The sequence below is a fragment of the Hesperophylax consimilis genome, chromosome 8, assembly GCF_061612785.1.
Source record: "Hesperophylax consimilis isolate HC1 chromosome 8, BYU_Hcon_1.0, whole genome shotgun sequence".
Classification (NCBI taxonomy): Eukaryota; Metazoa; Arthropoda; class Insecta; order Trichoptera; family Limnephilidae; genus Hesperophylax; species Hesperophylax consimilis.
Genome location: NC_142843.1, coordinates 2,006,696 through 2,026,383, shown reverse-complemented (window position 1 = coordinate 2,026,383; position 19,688 = coordinate 2,006,696). Strand labels below are relative to the sequence as shown.

The 19,688-nt window shown below is 33.6% G+C and overlaps 2 protein-coding genes across 6 annotated transcripts in view; both read right to left on the bottom strand.

The window, feature by feature from the left end:
- Positions 1-389: 389 nt before the first annotated feature.
- Positions 390-11,968, bottom strand: Tektin-C (Tektin C). The gene is made up of 8 exons (XM_089634702.1): positions 11,781-11,968; positions 7,875-8,117; positions 7,704-7,788; positions 6,740-6,927; positions 5,274-5,388; positions 3,756-3,863; positions 3,144-3,362; positions 390-548 (listed from the first exon to the last, which is right to left on the bottom strand). Exons 1-8 carry the CDS (start codon positions 11,966-11,968, stop codon positions 411-413), a joined length of 1,284 nt encoding a protein of 427 aa, XP_089490828.1. The 3' UTR covers positions 390-410.
- A 3,331-nt stretch (positions 11,969-15,299) lies between these two features.
- The window catches only part of mrj (DnaJ heat shock protein family (Hsp40) member B6 mrj), a 192,191-nt gene continuing 187,802 nt past the window's right edge, over positions 15,300-19,688 (bottom strand). For all 5 annotated transcript variants that reach the window (XM_089634738.1, XM_089634739.1, XM_089634737.1 and 2 more), the window contains 2 exons: positions 19,113-19,374; positions 15,300-18,128 (listed from right to left, as the gene is read on the bottom strand). In XM_089634738.1, coding sequence (XP_089490864.1) covers positions 18,029-18,128; positions 19,113-19,374 — 362 coding nt within the window. In that variant the 3' untranslated portion in view covers positions 15,300-18,028. The remainder of the gene's footprint in view (positions 18,129-19,112; positions 19,375-19,688) is intronic.

The window sequence follows — 19,688 nt, the reverse complement described above, 5'->3', positions numbered from 1 at the left end:
GCGCTGAGTTATTGGGCTAAATGGAATATTCGTTTCCATTTAAATTTGTATGGAAGGCATTTAGTGTTATTCCATGTTTAATGCCTTTCATTTTGGCATTTATTTATGCAATTTGGTTAGAGGTGGCACACAATCTCACGTAACGCATGACATTTTAGTGATGGAGCGCTGAGCTATTGGTCTAAATGGAATATTTGTTTCCGTTCAGTGCCCTGCATTTTGGCATTTATTTATGCAATTTGGTTAAAGACAGCACACAATCTCACGCAACGCATGACATTTTAGTACTAAATCAAATGGAACCGTATCTTTTAATTGCCACTTTGAGATCAACTACAACTTGTCTGTAACTTTGTAATGTCATTGTTTTGGCTCTAATTAAGTGCACAGTGAAGTAAAATATTTGCAATTTAATATAAGTGATATTCCATTCCATCTCTGATAGTCAAGCACTCAACTTCATCGATTTTCAGTGAGTTGATTTTCACATTGATGTCTTCTTCCAGTTGTATTTGAATCTGCAGTAAGTACCTCAGGGACGCATTCGCCTGAAGGGAACACAACTTTATTTATTAATCCTGCTAAGTGTTCTGACATTTTACTGGTGTGTATTCCCCGCCGCATATATGTGGTTATGTGCAATTCTTATTGTTTAATTATTATTTTATTTACAAATGAAAAAGTTTAAAACTACTTTATTTGTTTAAGGTTGAGATCAACCGAAACCGGTCGGCCTGTATGACTCAAATAAAGTTGTTTTAAACAAATAGCTTTTTTCATTTGTATAATGTCAAGCCACTAAGTGTTTGTTTTCTTCGATAATTATATTATTTTATCAATTTGTCTTTATTTGCTTGCGTGGTACGTACATCGAAATGAAATTTTAAATTCACTATGGACCAAATATGTACAACAAACAATTTTAAATTTTTTCATGTAACTGACATATTTGAGACTCAATTACTTTTGTTTCTAATAAACATACACAAATGTACTTAACCTTCAACAAACATATTGCTAAATGATGCCAAAGTGACAACAGCAATAAACAAAATATGATACACAATTTACAAGAGACAGATTTTAAGATTTAAACATCTAGTCTGGATTTACAAATTGTAAACATTACATTGAAAATTGTTTGATATTTCATCACATTGATCATATTTTTTGTTGTAATAAAAATGATTTTCTTCTTGTAACTAAACTTCACTTATTCAATTACATAAATCATATTTATAATATTTCATTGTTCAAAATAACTATGTATGTATACACCAACCACCATATTAATAAACATGTTTTGAATTTTACACAACCATTTACGGTACATAAACGGTTGTTTATCAGTTGTGTAAAATTTAAAATACATTTATTAGTAAGGCCCGAAACATCTAACTTTAGTCAACTGATCACTCCTCTGTCATCAGCATCACATTTTGCATATCATTTAGAACAAAGAGTAAAAAATGTATTTTTCAATTTTGTGGTGGAGATATTTTTGATACCGCAAAATGGGGTGACTACGAAACTATATAAAAAAAATTGTTGGAAAATTTTATGTCGTATTGTTTACTGTACTAAACTATTGAAATATATTTTTAAAAAAATCATATGTGTTAGGGGAGTCAAAAATAAAAAAAAAGAAGAAAACATGGTGATCAAAGTCACCTTCGGAAAGTTCGATATCCCTTCAATGTTTTATAAACTTATTACAATGACACCCAATCCCAAAAAAATTGTAAGAGTCATCATTATTTACCATTATTGTTTACGTTTATCTATATGTTTATCCGAGACACTATCTAGGTTGCAAACTTTGTTATCATTAACCACTCAGAACATTAGAACGTGAAAAGACGTAAATATGATAATAGCGGTCAAGACATTAGAACGTCTTTTCACGTAAACGCGCAAGATTTTACAAAAATCGATTTATTTCCATCACTAGTATACGGATTGCCATGATTTAAAAAACAGAGTATTGATAATGAATAACGCTACGCGTCTGTATTCAAGAATATCTATGGAACGTAGAGGTGCATTATCTAAGCCGATTGAATCTGTCATCTTGTTCGTTCATAATTTATTGCGTTTCTAAATAATTTATTAAAAATATTTTAGTTTGGACGGTTAATATTTTGAGGTGACTAATAGTTTTTAATTATATTTCTTCAATTTATAAAGTGTTATTTCTTTATGATACTCAGAAAAAAGTACATTTTTCAAGGCTTTGAAATAATGGTAAGCCATTTTTACATATTTTTGACGTTTTCATAAAATGTATATTTAGAAACGCAAATATTTACGTATAACAACACAATGCGATAGTGGATTTCATAATATTTCCAAAATATTTTTTAGAATGAGGCTACGTTTCCCGAAACGTGAGTTATGAAGCTTTTAGCAAAACTCGTAAATAACACAAAAATTATCACGTTTTGACAGTTCTCAAAGGAACACACAGTAAATAAAAGTCTTTGTCTGAGAGGTTAAAAAAAAATAGCTGCCAAAATTATGAGAAAAAATTGGTGGCAAGATAATATTGTTAATTCAGAATTTAAAATATGAGATCGACAAAAGTGACGTATAATAATTGGGTCCTAATGACTGAGTGGTTAAAGGCGTTGTCCTGGTAAGACAAAGATCTTGGCTTCGATTCCCAGTTGAGACCGTTACCTTTTTATTTTTTCTGTGTCTTGTTTTCTTTCATGTTTCATTTAGATTTATTAGTATTATCTTCTTCTTCAATGATATCTTACATTAATGGGTATAATCTTCAAAATTATTTCAATAAAAATTGAATATTTAAATTGAGTTGTAAAACGCCCTTGAGGTGATTTTCTCACGAAAATGGCACTATAGAAATGATTCAAACATTTTTATTATCGTTGAGGAATTTATAAAATAATGTATTAACATTTTTCTCTGTCTGAAAACTAGAAATCAACTAATTTGATATTTATTTTCTAAAAGTCATTGTATCCAAGTTGCCCGAAAAAAAAAATTATTAAAAAGAAGCAAGTAATTTTCAAGTGGTAGCGAGTATTATGCGATGATCAAAGTCACCCCATTTTACGGTACTAAAGAATATATCGCAAAATGAACATATGATATAGTTGGAGCTTAAGTATGAAGTTTACCTCCTCCAAAACTCTGACAAGGTCCTCCTTGCTGGCCCGCAGCATCTCCGTCTCGGCCCTCAGACTGTTGCACACTGCATCCTTGACCAGCTCCGCGCCTGGCCGCTGCGCCCTCTTGCCCATGCGCGTGTGCGCCAGCGCAATGTAGCCCAGCTTGTCAGACAGCGCCTTCTCCAGTGAATAGATGTTCTCCATCATCTCGTCCACTTTGATGATGGTCTGAAAAATAGACAATGTTTCATTCAACAAGTCTTTCATGGTTCCATGACAAAACAGAACATTGAAGAAAATAATAAAACCTAAACCTTTTTTTTAAGTGATACCTCACAAGACCGCCCTTGTCTACACAGTGCAAAAATAGGAGAACTATATCGTCACCCTTGGGGAGCGTTGTTAGGCAGGTTAAGGTAGGGGCTGTAAGCAGCGATTTATGAATACGGGTCTTGAAGCCCGGATTATATGAATGAGGAAAATGCTTTTTCCACATGCAAGCCGATTTACACAAAAACGAGTCGAAGAAACAAACCGTTAAACCCATGAAACCAACATTATCTGTGAACGGTGTTATGCTTGTAACTGTTGAGTTTCGTATAAGTGCACATAATAGTTTACCTGAGATAGAGCTCCTTCCAATTTTTCCTTTGCTTTTTTGGTTTCTTCAATCCGATTCTTGAAAGCGCGGTTACAAATGCTGTTAGCAGTGACCAAATCTTCATACACCTGGAAATATTTTGTAATAATTTATAAATAATAATCTATAGTTTCTGATGAATAAGCAAGTATATATTTATTTTATAATGTGTAAGCTATCTTAAAAGTTAAGATAATTTAAGTAATACATTATGCACTGTGTAGGCATATCGATATTTTTGTAGGTCCATCTTGCACAGTTTAGAAGAAAATGAGAATATATTTTTATTACGTGTCAGTCCTGTAATAATCATAAGTTATATTTTATCGTGGTGGTCGAGAGCTCGGCGGTCAGAACACTCGTGTACCTTGTCAACAAAAATTATGGTAAATGCAAAAACGTGCACTGTAAATCTTAGGGTTCACAGCTTTTTAAAAACAAAATTGTAGGTAGCCTTTTTGCCGATTTATCTAACAGACAGTCGTATCAAATTATTATTTGAATACTTTCCAAGCAGAACTTAGATTTTAAGCTGTTATATTATGTTAAACCATCGAGCGATAGCGTATTAAAAAAAATGTCTTGAGCCATAGACATTTCGGGCGTTTGGTTTGGGATTTGACTACGGTCATTCAAAATCATTCCTTCAAAAATTAAAACAGGAACATATAGTATCATATATAAACAGATAATTGCTAAAAAGATAATGGTTTAAAGCCAATTCATTCATCCATATATATATTTTCCATCCATCCATCCACATATACCTTCTATACTATGTTTTTAGGTTTAAAAAAATTAAAAATATTGTAAACGTATGAACTCTTTTAGTCACCAGAATTGCCCTACCTTGTACTCTATTGGGGCAATCTTGAATATTACTACATATTTCTGTATATTGTCTATGGTGTATTGAAAATGCAAACAGATTATAGTTATTTATTTTTGGGGTATTATGCTGTGTTGCGCTACCTCCTTCTTTAGCCAACGTTTTGGACAGCATTACAGTGTCCATCATCAGGGCAGGTGTGTAATCAACAAATTACACATTAGCACGGCATAATACCCCAAAAATAAATCACTATAATACTTTGGCAGTGCAAATCTCAAATCATATCTGAAGTGAACAGATATTTAATTTTTAGAAAAAATTAATATGGCATGTACACCATGAGAATAACATTAGTGACATCTTTTGGTATTCGATTCAAGCTTAAGAAGCTAATTGCGAGAAGTTAAAAATAAATGAGCCAACAATCGATTAGATATATCCCTTGAGCGATAGCTACTCAAATTTGGGTAGTTATGACTCTAGTGGTTATATCATATTTAGCACTCACATTCTGTATGCCACTCTTCTGCGTACAATTAATTTAAAATTGCTATGGTTGAATTAAATAACATCGTTGTTCGTTTGAATGAGATGTTTAAAATATTGTGTGTATGTTATTTGATGTCTAGATATCCATAATCAAGGTAAAATTCTCAGTGTCTCTAACCTGTTTCAAAAGAGTGTCAATCATGACTCGTATGGGTCGGGCACTGGTTATCTCTTTGGCAGCCATTATAATATTAGTGGCTGAATACTTCTCCCATTCTTCTTTGGTTATGTTACTAAACAGGAATGATAATTTATAAGTGCTACTGGTAATTAGTGGGAATACTGAAGTGCGTAATACATAGAATCTTCTAGGTGATTATTTCTAAATGACTTGTTCACTTATGAACTTTTCTGCTTGAATATGCATAATATCTCCTCTATTATGTCCTTAAAAGTTTTCCCATCGAGTACTAGTAACTTGGTAAGCATGCAAATTAATAGAAAATACATTAAAATAAATTGTGGACATTTTTTAATGAGATGTGGTTTAGAAATGCTAAAGTGATATCCGTGGTTGTAGGAACCAGGTCCAAGGTAGAAAGGGTATTTGGGTAAATAGAAGAATAATGAGCTGTTTATATTTTCCGCTTATTCTATCATAGTTTCAAGTGAAATATACTGATATTTGTTGATATTATTTTAAGATAAAAATGGTTTTGTCAATTAATCAAATTTGTTATTCTATCGATAATATGTCCTGTAAATAAAATTTATTTGATGTACGAAAATGATTATGTACCATAATTTCATGATGAATGTTGAATAAATTAATAAATAAATGTTTTTATGGAATTTGTTTTTATGCCTCTGTTTTAACTTCTTAACGCACCCATACGGGCGAAAATATGGGTCCCAGCCAAAGATATTAGAAGAACGAGATATGCTATGTTGGCCGCCGGACCGTAGCCGGAGTACTAACTAATTAGGGTACTTTGAACGGTATCGGGACGTGTACGCACAGAAATCTGTTCTATGTATTAGTGCGGATACCTTAGCGATGCCTTAGCGTAAGCGAAGGTGTGCAGTAGTATTGGTGAACAAAACCGGCGACACTCCTCAAAACAATTCCACTCAGTACGAACTGCGCATAGCACATCTCGTTCTTCTAATATCTTTGGTCCCAGCTGTATCTTTGAAAATAATACACAATTTGAATGAAATTTTTTACATTTTACGCATTGTACACATCAACTATAAAATTATTGCCTACTTTTGTAATACGACTCCATAAACTGAAGTTAAAGTCAGTGTTGGGCCATTTAATGATGTTTTATGTGTAAAAAATGTATGTATTTTATTATAAAAAAACTCTGTTACCTGTTCCACGGGTTTAAATATAGTTTAAATGTTCTTAAGTAAATATTCTTGCACGCAAAAGACAAGAATTTGAAAATGGGGAAGAATTGGTTCACATTTTTAAAACACGTACGTCGTACATTCATTGGGACCATTACAAAGAGATAGATATAAAATATTTATACATTGTGCCGGAAGTGTGGTAAGTGAGGAAAATTCTTTTGCAGATTTTTAGTAAGATTCAACTGTAAGTTTAAAGTATAATTTGTAGTAACGTAATAAACGTACGCTGGGTCCAGATCAGAGAAGCCTTCATAGACGGCCAGACCGTGGTCGGAATGCTTCAGGCACGAACTGGCCTTATCTATGCGGACAGAATGTTCCTTGTGCTCGAGGTCGTGGTCGATGGCGTATCGCGTGGCGCGCAGTCGGCGCATCTGCTCGTTAGTCTGCTCCAGTGCCTTCTTTAACAATTCCTAGCAATATGGATTAAAATTCAGTTAAGCCAATAGTTTCATGAAGCTTTTTTCTCAACCATTTGAAAGAAACAGATCCTATTTTCGATGAATCTAAGCAAAGTCGCTCCCTTAGTTACAATATACCATTTATAGTAAGTAAAAATTTAATTCAAAATAGTGGCAAAATATTAATATCTTGATCGCCTAAATTTTCCCCGTGCGCTAGCCGATTCTATACTTGTTTTTTTGCAAAATTATTTTATTGTAAATTATAACGTCTTACCAGATGTGTGTTGAATATTTATAAAAACAGTATGTAATCTACCATAAGTAGTTTTCCCAGAATAGTTAGCTATATTCATAAGGTTATGTTGGCGAACAAGAGATTAACTATCCCGCAGCCAAGTGGGGGAGTAGGTAGTACCCAAAATTACTATCCTCCTTATACATATTAGCTTAAATACTTTACATATCATTTTAGTATTTTACGTATTTCTGCGCAAATACATAAGTTACCATTAATAATTGACTGAATAATTGGGATTTCTATAGTTTAAAAGCCCATAAACAGAAAAATGCATGGGGTCATCGGAAGACCCACTTTGTTATAGACGTTTTGTTTGGCATCTTCGCCTGTCAAGAGTTAAATTAGATGGCAAAGAACATACAAAATGATTCAGTAGTTACTAGGTACTTGAAATATTTCATCACAGCTTATTTTGACTCATCACTTTATCCTTTCGTACACAGATAAAGGCATGCCGGCCATTATAAAATAATGTTGACTTGTTTACCTGTCCACCTAAAATAACATTGATTTCATTCTGCAAAGCCATGCCCACTTCATCCACTACTAAATCAACACCCACGCGGCGCTCCCTGCAAACAAATCATAAATATAATAAATTATGTAAAATGCGTCATAAAGACTGCCTTCTACATCACTTTAATCTCTGCAGGCTTACCTCAAGATGATGCATTTCTTACACTGGTTGAGTGCGTTTTCCTGCAAAGAATTCAGGCAATCAATAAGGCGCAGTTTGTAGACGTCCAATGCCTCCAACTCAAGACAGACTTCTCCGCGTTGTAGTTCCAACTCCCCCTGGTTGAATTCTATGTCACCGATGCGCTCCAGGAACCTTCTGTCTGTGGTTTCTTTATTTGCCTTTGTTCTCTCTTCCGTCTCACCTTTTATTCTTTCGCACTCTCTTGAAATATAAACATCATAACATGTTATTTTCTTATTCTTTCATTCAAATAAGTTAAATCAAAGTGTAATTATTGTTAACTTTTTGACAGTACCTATCTAACATGTTTATTTTGCATGTATTAATTTGCGCGATATAATGTACATATGGATTAATTTAAGTGCACCCCACTGTTGAATTTAACAGCCACTTCTACCCCAAAATATTAATATTATTATTTTAATCAATAGTTGAAAAAACTCTCGACTCGGTGCAGAAACAAAAGGTCCATTTGATAGATTCACAGATTGCAACCTTTAGAGCACAAGCATCAGGTGAGAATGCTGTCCTTATTCTACCGGTATTTCAATTGAAGATTCTGCGTTTCCTCCCTCCTACAACACAGGTCTCTTCAAGACCTTCACTTCTTTCACTCTTCGAAAAGACCCTCCACATAGCATCCCCAAAGATGACATAGACCCTGAGGGAAATTATTTTCCTCACTTCCATATTAAATTAATTTATCCCATTGTGTTTGACAATGCGTAAGTACAGAGTTGGGGGAGTTCGAAGTTCAATCAAATAAATCTATAACATGAGACTGGCTTCTAATGTAGAGAGTACATTAATTTATCTTATATAACAATGAGTAAAAGAAAATAAACAGTTAATAATCAACAAAAGGAAAAAGGCCTTCTCATAAAATGAGTTGAGATAACTGCGAGGTATTTTTTTTTTATCATTATCAAGTTTACTTTAATTTCTAACTCCATTTTAATTTTTTCTCTTATGTATTCAATAATAAAGTATTATTCAATTTATAAAAAAACAGTATATAAACAAGTTCTGCTCTGTAATAAGGAAGTCCAGTGAAAAATATTATGGTAAAATATATATTCATATGATTAAATGAGTTTTATTATATATAATAATACATAGAATTAATAAATCGTTATTTAAAAATGAATAAAACACTATCCCTTCAAAACGCCCTGTTTGGTTGGCATCACTGCATCGGCTGTTTCTAGTATCACGCCAGATAACAATATATACATAACAGACAAATGCAATTAAAAATATAAAATTCAGATTTCAAAAAAGGGAGAATTTTTATTAACCTTTCTTTATCTGTGGTGTGTATTTACTACACATTGCTTCTAATAACTTTAATAACTCTATAAATATAATAAATTCTGGGTTCAGATTTTAGCTATTCCTCCGTTATACATTTATGCACTGAATTAAAAAATAATATTTTACGTAGTTTTCAAATTCAATTAAAAATCAGGAACAAATACACCAATACAATCAACCGTGTGATACCAATACGCGAAGAGTGTGCGAGGAAATGACACGCTATTGATGTCCCGCTTTAATTCGCTATGCGGGAACATGAGACATCCACACGTCTGCAGTTGTATTTTGATTTAGTCCATCGATACCTACGACCGCACAGCTGTGTTTGTGCCAGCCGCTAGCCAGTCGCCCGCGAACCGTCGTTATATGTGGACTCCTCGCGCGTTTTTTTAGCATCTGCCGATGCTAAAAAAATTAATTAAATTACAATTATTAATTAAATTACAATTATTATCACTTTTGATATAAAATATAATAAACATAATTGATTAGCTATGAATATTAATATTTTTCTGATATTAAATCGCTTATTTTGAGATGTGTATTGACTATAAAATATAATAAACATAATCGATTATCTATGAATATTAATATTTTTCTGATATTGAATCGCTTATTTTGAGATGTGTATTGACTATACAGCACCGGAACGCATGGATTTTTTTAGCACAGTAAGGGAAAGGTTAAGATTGTTTTGTCACTTACCAGTTGTTTTTTTCTTGTAAACTATAGAAATACCACTTTAAATGAAACTAAAAAATATAATTATTTTATATTTTTTAGTTAATTATACTAATTAATTACACAGATGTATTTTAAAAGTTATTGTCACTTCACTTTTTCGTTTCATATAAAAAATTATTATTAAAAAAATTATATAACTGCTAGGTACATTTTTTAAGACTGTTGGAAGATTACTAGTAGTTATTAGTTGTAATTATTGTCAACTACTATTTATCTTTTTTATTGTGATTTCTTTCCCTTTGGTTCTCAGTGCGTACAATGGGAGTCAAAAAATAATGAACAAAACTGTATTCATAACTTGGCAATTATGAAAAATTTAGAGAGTAGCATACTGCATATCAATGGAGCAACAGCTAATGTTGGTCTCACGTAAGCGCTGTACTTTCATGGCTTGACCCCGATTTCAGCATATCGCTCACCATACATTCCCATTAGGAATGAACTATACCAGTCATACTCAACCTGCGGCCCGCGGGCCGCATGCGGCCCGCCGAGCTATTTTGTGCGGCCCTCAATACATTTAATATCAGGAACATGATTTACAAAATCTGGCATTCTATATCACGTTAAGTTGAGATTAATTGCGACTTTGACGTACAGACATTGAAACCCGAAGAGGATAGTATAAGTATAATATACTATCTATATAATATAATATGGTATAAGAGTGTTGCTACTGCACACCATAACTGCACAAGCTTGGATCTATCTCTAAAAAACAAAGATTTGACAGACAAATATGCGCGCAAATAACTTTGCCCGTGGCAACACATAAATTTTTGACAGTTCCAAAGTTAAATGGTTACCAGTGTTACTTGTTACTACCAACGAAGGCGATGTATCGCCATTTAGGCTACTAAACATAACAAAAACCTATCTTTATATATCTATTCTATTTGATATAATATTTTTTGCGGCCGGAAATTTTCGAAAACGGAATTCCGTAGCTACCCCCCCCCCCCCCATGGATTTCGAAAAATCGTTGTGGGGAATTACATATGATGCTTTTTGGCTGTGCGGATTTTTTTTTCAGCGAAGTTCTGTAACAACCCCCCCCCCCCCCATGGATTTGAAATATTTCGTGGGGAGCACTCATTTTGAATTTTTTTTGTGGGGAATTATTATGTTTTACAGAAATTCTCTAACAACCCCCCCCCCCATGGATTTCGAATAATAAAAGGGGGAATCAAGCTCACACCGTTGGCAACACTGACCAGTATAGTGTTGCGGCCCGCGTAGCTTTACAAACATATGAATGTGGCCCCCAGAAGAAAAAGGTTGAGTATCACTGAACTATACGGTGAAATAGGTCAAGCCGTGAAAGTATAACGCTCGTATGAGACCAACATAATGAGAACCAATGACATTACAATATATATAGGGCAGTCGGTCATCTCATACGGTATTTCTTGTCCATTTAACAGTGAAAGCTAGTAAGCTTATCTTGTTATCTTAGTCACACCCGTGATTTAGAAAGTAGTATTCAACGCTAATATGAAAACGCCGTCCGCTAACGTTTATTTCTTTCATTCGCACATATTCTTTAAATGTCTATCTTTGTCATACACGAACAACGTTTGAATTAAGAATTTACGGGAAACATAAGAATGTTTCTTACTTGCTGCATTTTGTCTTAAGTTTGTGAGACTGGCTAGTCTAGATGTGTTGTAACGTCATTGATGAGAACCTATTCTATCAAGTTTCATGAATGAAGAGGTTAGTACATGTTAAGTTAGAGGATTGTGGCGTTCCATCCACTATAGCTGTCCTTGCGTAGAAAGGGCGTGATGATAGGTTACTTACCCCAGAACTCTTTCCGCAATTTGCTGCTGATCAACAGCATTTTTCATCCGCATGTCATTGTTCAGATACCATTCCTCCTTGGTGAAGCGAGCGTTTCGAGGAGGTATGACTATCAGAGAATGTTCGGCTATGGAGGAAGCACAGATGGGGCCATCCTTCCCAAAAGCTATGTTTTTCTTCCTGGACATTTTTGTAAAAGTATCAAAAAAATTAGATAGAATAATGCCTGACAAGCAATATCACTATCTTATTGACAAAATATCAAGTGAGATGTTTTTCTGTCATGGTAACCAATTAATATTATCAATAATATTCTCTGTTATTTGGAAAGTATAATCTTATTTGAAATAAATTATTATGTAAGGAAGCCAAGGGCAAACTTTTATAATATAATTATGAATCAGAACCAATACATACAAAATAAAACAAAAAATATACATGTACCTACATAGTCCGGGATTATTACTGGCCAAAAGTAAATTTAAAAATTAAGGATTTAGCATTCTTGTCCACTGTTAGTGTTAATATAGTGTTTTATTTATGGTGTTAATTAGGTCCCATTTTTTTTCCCTTTTCTCAATTTTCTGTTGTACATTTTTCATTCGAGAATCGTTTAGATATATATTTTTTTCAATGATTAAATATTGCAATTTGAGGTTTTTCTTATTTCTCAGGCTAATCACCAAGCTTTATATATTCGAATATAGAAGTTAACCACAGAATAATTCAAATGTACACCTCTATGAAATCAAAAGTTGCAACCGCAATTTGAAAACTTTGTGATTTTTTACTAATTATTTTTATTTAAAATGACAAAGGTGGCAGTAATGTTTATAATACATTTGACTAGTAAAATATGTTTTTTTGTTCAATATCAATACTACTAGATGATTTTCTTTTTCTTTTTATTTGATTTCAAAATTTTATGTTGATATTTAATAATAAAATTTGAAAGCATATTTCATCACCTTTCAAAAACAGTTTTTAGAATTGGGATACATTCAGAAATATCGATATAGATTAGATATCGATAGATTTTATTGAGAAGTGGAAATACAGACAAATTCTCCGACATTCTGACAGCATCTTCAAGAAATGTAATGGTCAATATGTATTATGCCAGAGGCCAGAAGGGTTAAATGAATACAGTCGAACTTGGTTATAATCTGGAATATAACTTGGAATATCCTATCCAATTAGGGATGAATTCATATTTCTATGGCCACTACCTGTATAAGATTGTCTGCTATGTGAACCATTACTATCCATTAGGCACAATGTAAAACTGTCATAAAATCTGCAAAAGTCATGCGCAATTTGAGCTTTGCAAAATTTGATTCCTTTTTACGTCTTCTTTTGTATTACAACTCATCAATTTTGTTTTAAAAACCAATAAATATGTTTATGAAGGTACCTAGGTACGAGTACCTACATCCCTGCATGGAGTAAATGTATGATAGTGATGCAGAACTTTTTCAGCAGAGGGGCCACTTTGCCTATTTTTCAAACAGGCCGCGACCTACAAATGGGTATTTTTTGTTTTCCTTGTTGACAGTGAAATTCAAGATTTAAGATTTCCGTTGATATTTTTCGTGTTATGCAAACCGGATCTTCAAATTTGGTTCCATTTAGGAAATGCAGTGTAAATTAATCAAAACTCAATAAAAATAAAAAGTGGGTGTGTCAAGCCTACGCAAGACAGAAGTGAAACTTCTAGTATTCCTCTCTCTCTATTTTCATTTCATCATCTCTATTTTCTCTCTTAGGTTAGTTTGAAAATTAGAGGTTAAATAATTCAACGACGAAGCATGGATTTGCTTTTTCTAATATTTTCTTATAGATGAATGACGTTCGATTAATGTATAGTTCCAAAAATTTTCAATTTATTCACAAGTATACAATATTACATAAATAACAATATTACAATTAAAAATTACAAAGAAATTACAATGACAATGATGTGTTCATCACCTCTATCTCGTCACTACTCATTTTTAACACTGAAATTCTGTACCAAACCGTATGAACCACAATCAATTACGTATTTCACTCGTATTACACTCACGACGCAGTATACTAACCAAGCAGCTGATGCTTGGCGTGGCGCAGTTCGCTGGTGTCTGAGAGAGAGGAAAGAAGAGAAGAGAGAGAACGTTCGTGAGCGGCTCCCCCACCTCAACAAGCGCATATGGTGAGAGAGGGACAGTGAACGGTGAGCGGTGGTGGGGGTACCCGCATTTTCGTGTCGATCCTGACTCGGTTTTACTCCGTCCCCGAAAATCCATTACGCGCCTAAAGAAGTTTCACTTCAAAATGTTCACAACCAGGGTTTTCAAGAATTACCCCAAACATTTAGATTTTTCTCTATAGCCAGTGGACCGTATGAAACTGGTAATCACTGATTTGTGACAAATAAAATTATTATTATTATTATGTAATGAGCAGGCAGCATTCTGCTGAGGCGCTCATATCTGATTTCACAACAAGTTTGCCAGTAATTGAGTTGTTTTAAGTTTGAATTAAGTCCTTTCTTCTCTCCAAATTGGAATCCAATAGAGCTTTGAATTGATTTATATTTGTTGCATCGATGACATGTTGTGGGAGTTTGTTCCAAGCATCCACTACTCTATTTGCAAGGAAGTATTTTCTAGGATTAGATGCAAAAGGCGTTTTGGTGATTTTTTTTGTCCACAGAGATTTATATTTTTATTAGTAGTGAAGATTTCTTGGATGCTAGGGCAACTGTAATGTCCAGATAAAATTTTGAAAGTCTCGATCAAGTCACCCCTTTCTCTTCTTTCTTGTAATTATGCAGCCGAAAACCGAAACAATCCCGCAAGCTGTGACAAGTGCGATTTTACAAGCGGTAGGTAGGTACAGTACGCACAAAGTAGTGAAAATAAGATAGAGAGTTTAGTGATATTTTTCTTGGAAACATTGGACCAGGCGATGATGGTTATAATGCGTTGATTGTTTTGAAGAGAAAATTGAGAAGCATTAAAGCGAAATCTTTAAAACAATTGATAACGAATTTAATAATTTATACCTACTCGTATTTTGAAAATATACTGTACTTTTACGAATATATTGATAGTAGAGGTAGGTAGGTAGGTATACATATATGACTTAATGACTAGAAATTTAGCCGGTCCCCTCGAGCTCATTATAACCAAGTTTAATTTATTATAAATCTGTCTATAAAATCATTTTCAAAAACAAACAAACATTAGACACAAAATGCCTTACAATGTTAAACTGATATGCACAAGTATTGCATTTGTGTAATGCCTGTGACAGACTTCGTCATAAGCGTGGCTTGACCTATTTCAGTATATCCCATTGGAAATGCATGGCAAGCGATATGCTGAAATAGGCCAAGCCACGATAGTCTATACAAGTCCGTGCAAGTGTGTCAGCTCCATATGACATGCATAAGAAACCAACAGGTGATCTGAGCGTGGTATACATAAAACAAATAAGTACTAACACATACTTTTTTAAAAGGAATAAAACAACATGTCTGAAATAATCATTTTTATTCAACATAAAGATTTCGTAAAATCGATTCTTTATGAATGTACTGAAACCTCCATATTGTCACAAACAATTTATAATATTTACAGTCATTAAGAATATTCCTCAAGCCGAACCCAACTTAGACCCAATCCAACCTTCGCCTTCTTCTTCTTCTCGTTACAACACTTTCAGTCACAGTTCGTGGCGTCTTTCCGCAGTCCAGTCCTATTCACCCACTCGGCTAATTTTCTCATAAAATATACATTTATTTCCGTGAGATCTGAGAAATTACCAAATGACTTGTATTATTATATAATATTCACTATCATTTAATTTACTAAATGTGACAACAAAATTATTTAATTTACATTTTTATCAGAAAATTAATGTCAGAGCAGATACAAATAATTAGACTTCTTTACAGTGAAGTCACAGGTTGTAATGTCTGAGAATAAATAGCATATTAGTGTTATTGAGGTGATTTTCACAAAAACGACGCTATACAAATTATCCAATTATTATTATTAATTTGAGGATATTGTTTTTGCAGCTTGTGAATTCTCCAATATCACGTGGAGATATAATGGAATGAGGAATGATACAAAATGACCATATTTATTGTTGGTACAGTTATCCCAATGCCGCCCGGGCAAAAGGCCAGAGTTCTTTCGAATTTCATTAAGAGCCTATCTTGTTTCTTTCAAATCCTCAAAAATCATGACATTTATCAAAAGCACAAAAGTCCACACTTTTATTCACATCACAAATTGAATTTTTTATTAATATTTTTGTACCAAAGTGATTTTTTGTGAATTTTCATATTTGACTGCTTTTTAAAAAATTGTTTACACAAGATCAGCGGCCATCTTGGTTGTCAGTGTATGGGCCCTTCCTCAGGCGGTTTTGGTTTTACACCCAACATTTTACGCCCTTACATTGTTAAAACTACAAGACTTAATGTTAAACACTTTACTAGGAAAGATCTGGTAACGATAATTATTCAATTTTGATAGCTGATTGATATTTGTTTGTTTACCGATTACAATATCTTCCAATATAATTAGCATTGTTCATTTAACTTTGATTAATTTTGGTAACATTTATTTATTATTTGAGATTTTGGCATAAATTATCGAGTGTTTTAAATTCATTTATCCCAAAATGTAGATCCCAAATAATCACAATTTTTTTTTCTTGTCAAATATATTTATTTCTTGTTTTAAATATTAAGTGAATTTGAAAAGATTGACACTTGTAAAATAAAGTTTGAACACAATTTTTAAATATTTTAACATATTATGGCTTCAGAAAAGAACATGTGGTATTTTTAATAAGATACATAATATAAATACAGTAAAACTCGCTTAATAAGTTCCCACTTAACAAGTTTCACACTTAAGAAGTTTGATTTTTTCAGCCCCTTGAAGATTGAATTTGACAAATGGCCTAATTTATCCTACATAAGGCTTTACAGTTCCTTGGAAAACTTCTTAAGAGAGTTTCATCGTAATTCATAGAGAAAACATTACAATATTTGAATAATCTATTTCAAAATAAGTCAAATAACACAAATTAGAAATCATAAGAAATGGCCAGACTCTAAAAAGTGTTGCAACATTCAAATGATGCCACAAATACTAAGGGATTAAAATATTATTGATGACAGTGGTAATTACAACTAAAATATTTCATAAAAATTAGGTATCAGTTAAAGTAAAGCGTAATTAAAGAATATTAAACTATTAGTGAGAATTATCACGCTGGACTAACTCACTGTAATTTTGTATATAAAAAAACTTAAAATTATGTTTTTACACCAAAATGTTTACACCGATGCGTCTACGCATGTTGGCAAGTGGCGAACATCCCTACAACTCTACTGACGCTCCGCATGCACCACAAAGCAGCTGAATAACGTTGCGTTAGTGGTTATGTCGCAATATGTGTTGTGTACGGCGTTACAGTAAGCTCAACATGTTATTGGATTCAGCTACCTTTGAAAACTGAAAACTAAATTTATTATATTTACAAAATTGGCAATATTATATCTACCTTTGCGTAAGTTTAGATGAAGAATAAAGGTAAAGAGGTGCAATGTTTGCAGTAGCCGAACGTGAGCCTCATTCTTACTTCTGTTGCCGTTACGTCTTTACACGTTAACCCAATTGCTGACAAGCCTGAATTAGATAAACTAGGAGTCTAAGTAGAATTTTGTTTTATAATCTTAATTATCATAGGCCTGGCGGCGATTGGGTTAAATTTTTGGTCTTGTTCGACATGTATGTTTACAATATGTTTTACCGTGCAACCGTTTCAAACAAAACCACCTAATCTGATGCCCTCTGCCTTATGTAGTAAGCCCACACTAACATAACAATACTCCCGCACCGAGGGTGACCAGTGTGGGGAGACCCTAATGTTCCCATCAATCACCACCAATCAAAACTTTAAACACTCGCACTTAAATAAAGCTAAAGAAAATCAAACAAAAATTAATTTTTAAAAATGTCCCTCGGTGACATACTCGAGGATTAAAATATCCTATTTAATGAATAGTAAACATATAGTTGGCAGTTTTAAATAATTAAAAAGGAACCTGTTAAAAACTAGGATTTAATAAATAAAAAAGGGGGATTTTAAAAACAGCGAAACATTATTAAAGTAATAGAAGGTTAAGGTTATTGAGTGCGCGATATACCTAGTTGATGCCAAACTAGCTCTAGGTAAACAGTTTAGCTGTAGGTTATGGACTGTGGGACTCCGTTTACAGTCTTGGATTTCAATATGTCGTTCTCGTACATCATTACTGTCTCTCGCCCGTTTTCGCAGATTCTGAAACAACAAAACAAATCAAACATTAATAAACATTTTATGATAAAAATTATGCAGTTTCTAAATTGTTATTTGCGTTATGAATTCAATAACAATATCGAAAGCAAGTTGAATAAGCAAGAATGAAAAATGAAAAGCTCATCCAAAGTAAAAATTTTGCTTCAAATGCAATCTATTTAAATGAAAATGTAATAAATTTCAACTGTGGTTTGAATTGAAAACTTTACAGGAGACGACAAAAATGAACAAGTTAATCTGAAAGTGGTTATTTGTTTTTCAAAATTTTGATGTAAATTAATGCAATTCTATTTATAATTGTGAGTGATTTAAGGATTGAGTAATTTATAGAAATAACTTAAAATTATTTTTTGCATTAATTTAGTGTATTAAAAATGCTCTCCCAAAAATTTCTACATGAAACCACTGAAAGTAACAATCGATTTAAATAGCAAGCCAAAGAAAACATTTTAAACATCATGAACACGTCGTAGGCCCTTCAACCACAGGGATACGCAATTATGCTGTAGCTGTGTGAAGATTCCTACACAGGCACACGTTACCCACATTTTATAAAATAGTCGGCGACACCAGTCTCCCGCAACCAAGGTTGTGCCTATTCACGTCTTAGAGACAAACTTAAACATGGCGTCACTTGTGTCAGACACATTGTAACATTGATGCTAGGAATCAACAGTCAACAAAGAATGACAGGATATAAAAATGACAGCTACAGCAACTTTGTTTTGAATGAGGTATTCTAGTTTTGACATTTCGAGAATTCAACGATGATTGGTGACAACGCGGGTCTCGTGAATTCAGTAGCGACGTGCGTAACAAGTTGTTTAGACGTAAGTACACAACATGAGTACCCTGTGGAAAAAGGGTCGTAATAAAATGGACACACTTGCACCTTTGTAGTGATTTTCATGTAACAGTAAAATCAACAAGTAACTGTAAAGTAGTAGTAGTAAACAAGGTGCATACTTTTTGGTGGTGACCTTATTCCCTGCGATGAAGCGTGTAGAGGTGGAGGTCTTTTTGACGGTAGCGCCGTGCATACCACCACCGCCGACGGAGCTGAGGCTGGAGAAGGCCGTGAAGGAACCTTGGTGGCCGTTGTGATGGCCGTTGTGATGGCCGCTGCTTGCCGCCAGCAGGTCCTCCATGGCGCCGAAGCCAAAGCCAAAGGGAGACAGCAGCGAGGTATGGTGGCCGTTGGTGCGCCCGCGGTGGTGACCGTTTATGCCTGCAAATTAATAATTATCATTTCATTCAACAATCAAAACAATTCCAATAATCTACAGTATTAATAAACTAACATCTATTGTACGCGTAGAATAAAGAATAACACAAGAAATGCTTTGTGGGTGTGTTTCGTGTTCCAAATATTTGCCTAATCGCGGTTTAAATTTCTAACATAAAACAGTGTTTACGAAATTTAAATGGAATGGAGATCTACAATGTTGGGCACTCACCTGTACTATACTTGTAAGTGAGACTATTGGACTAAATGGAACATTTGTTTCCATTCAAATTTGTACAGAAGGAACTTCTAGTGTT

What these genes read in the sequence shown, in the direction of transcription:
- Tektin-C (XM_089634702.1), bottom strand. Translation starts at nt 11,968, where the DNA reads ATGTCCAGGAAGAAAAACATAGCTTTTGGGAAGGATGGCCCCATCTGT. An exon ending in ATTGCGGAAAGAGTTCTGGG is followed by an intron (nt 8,118 to 11,780) that starts GTAAGTAACCTA and finishes TTATATTTCAAG; the next exon opens with AGAGTGCGAAAGAATAAAAG. An exon ending in TGGAAGGAGCTCTATCTCAG is followed by an intron (nt 3,363 to 3,755) that starts GTAAACTATTAT and finishes TCTATTTTTCAG; the next exon opens with ACCATCATCAAAGTGGACGA.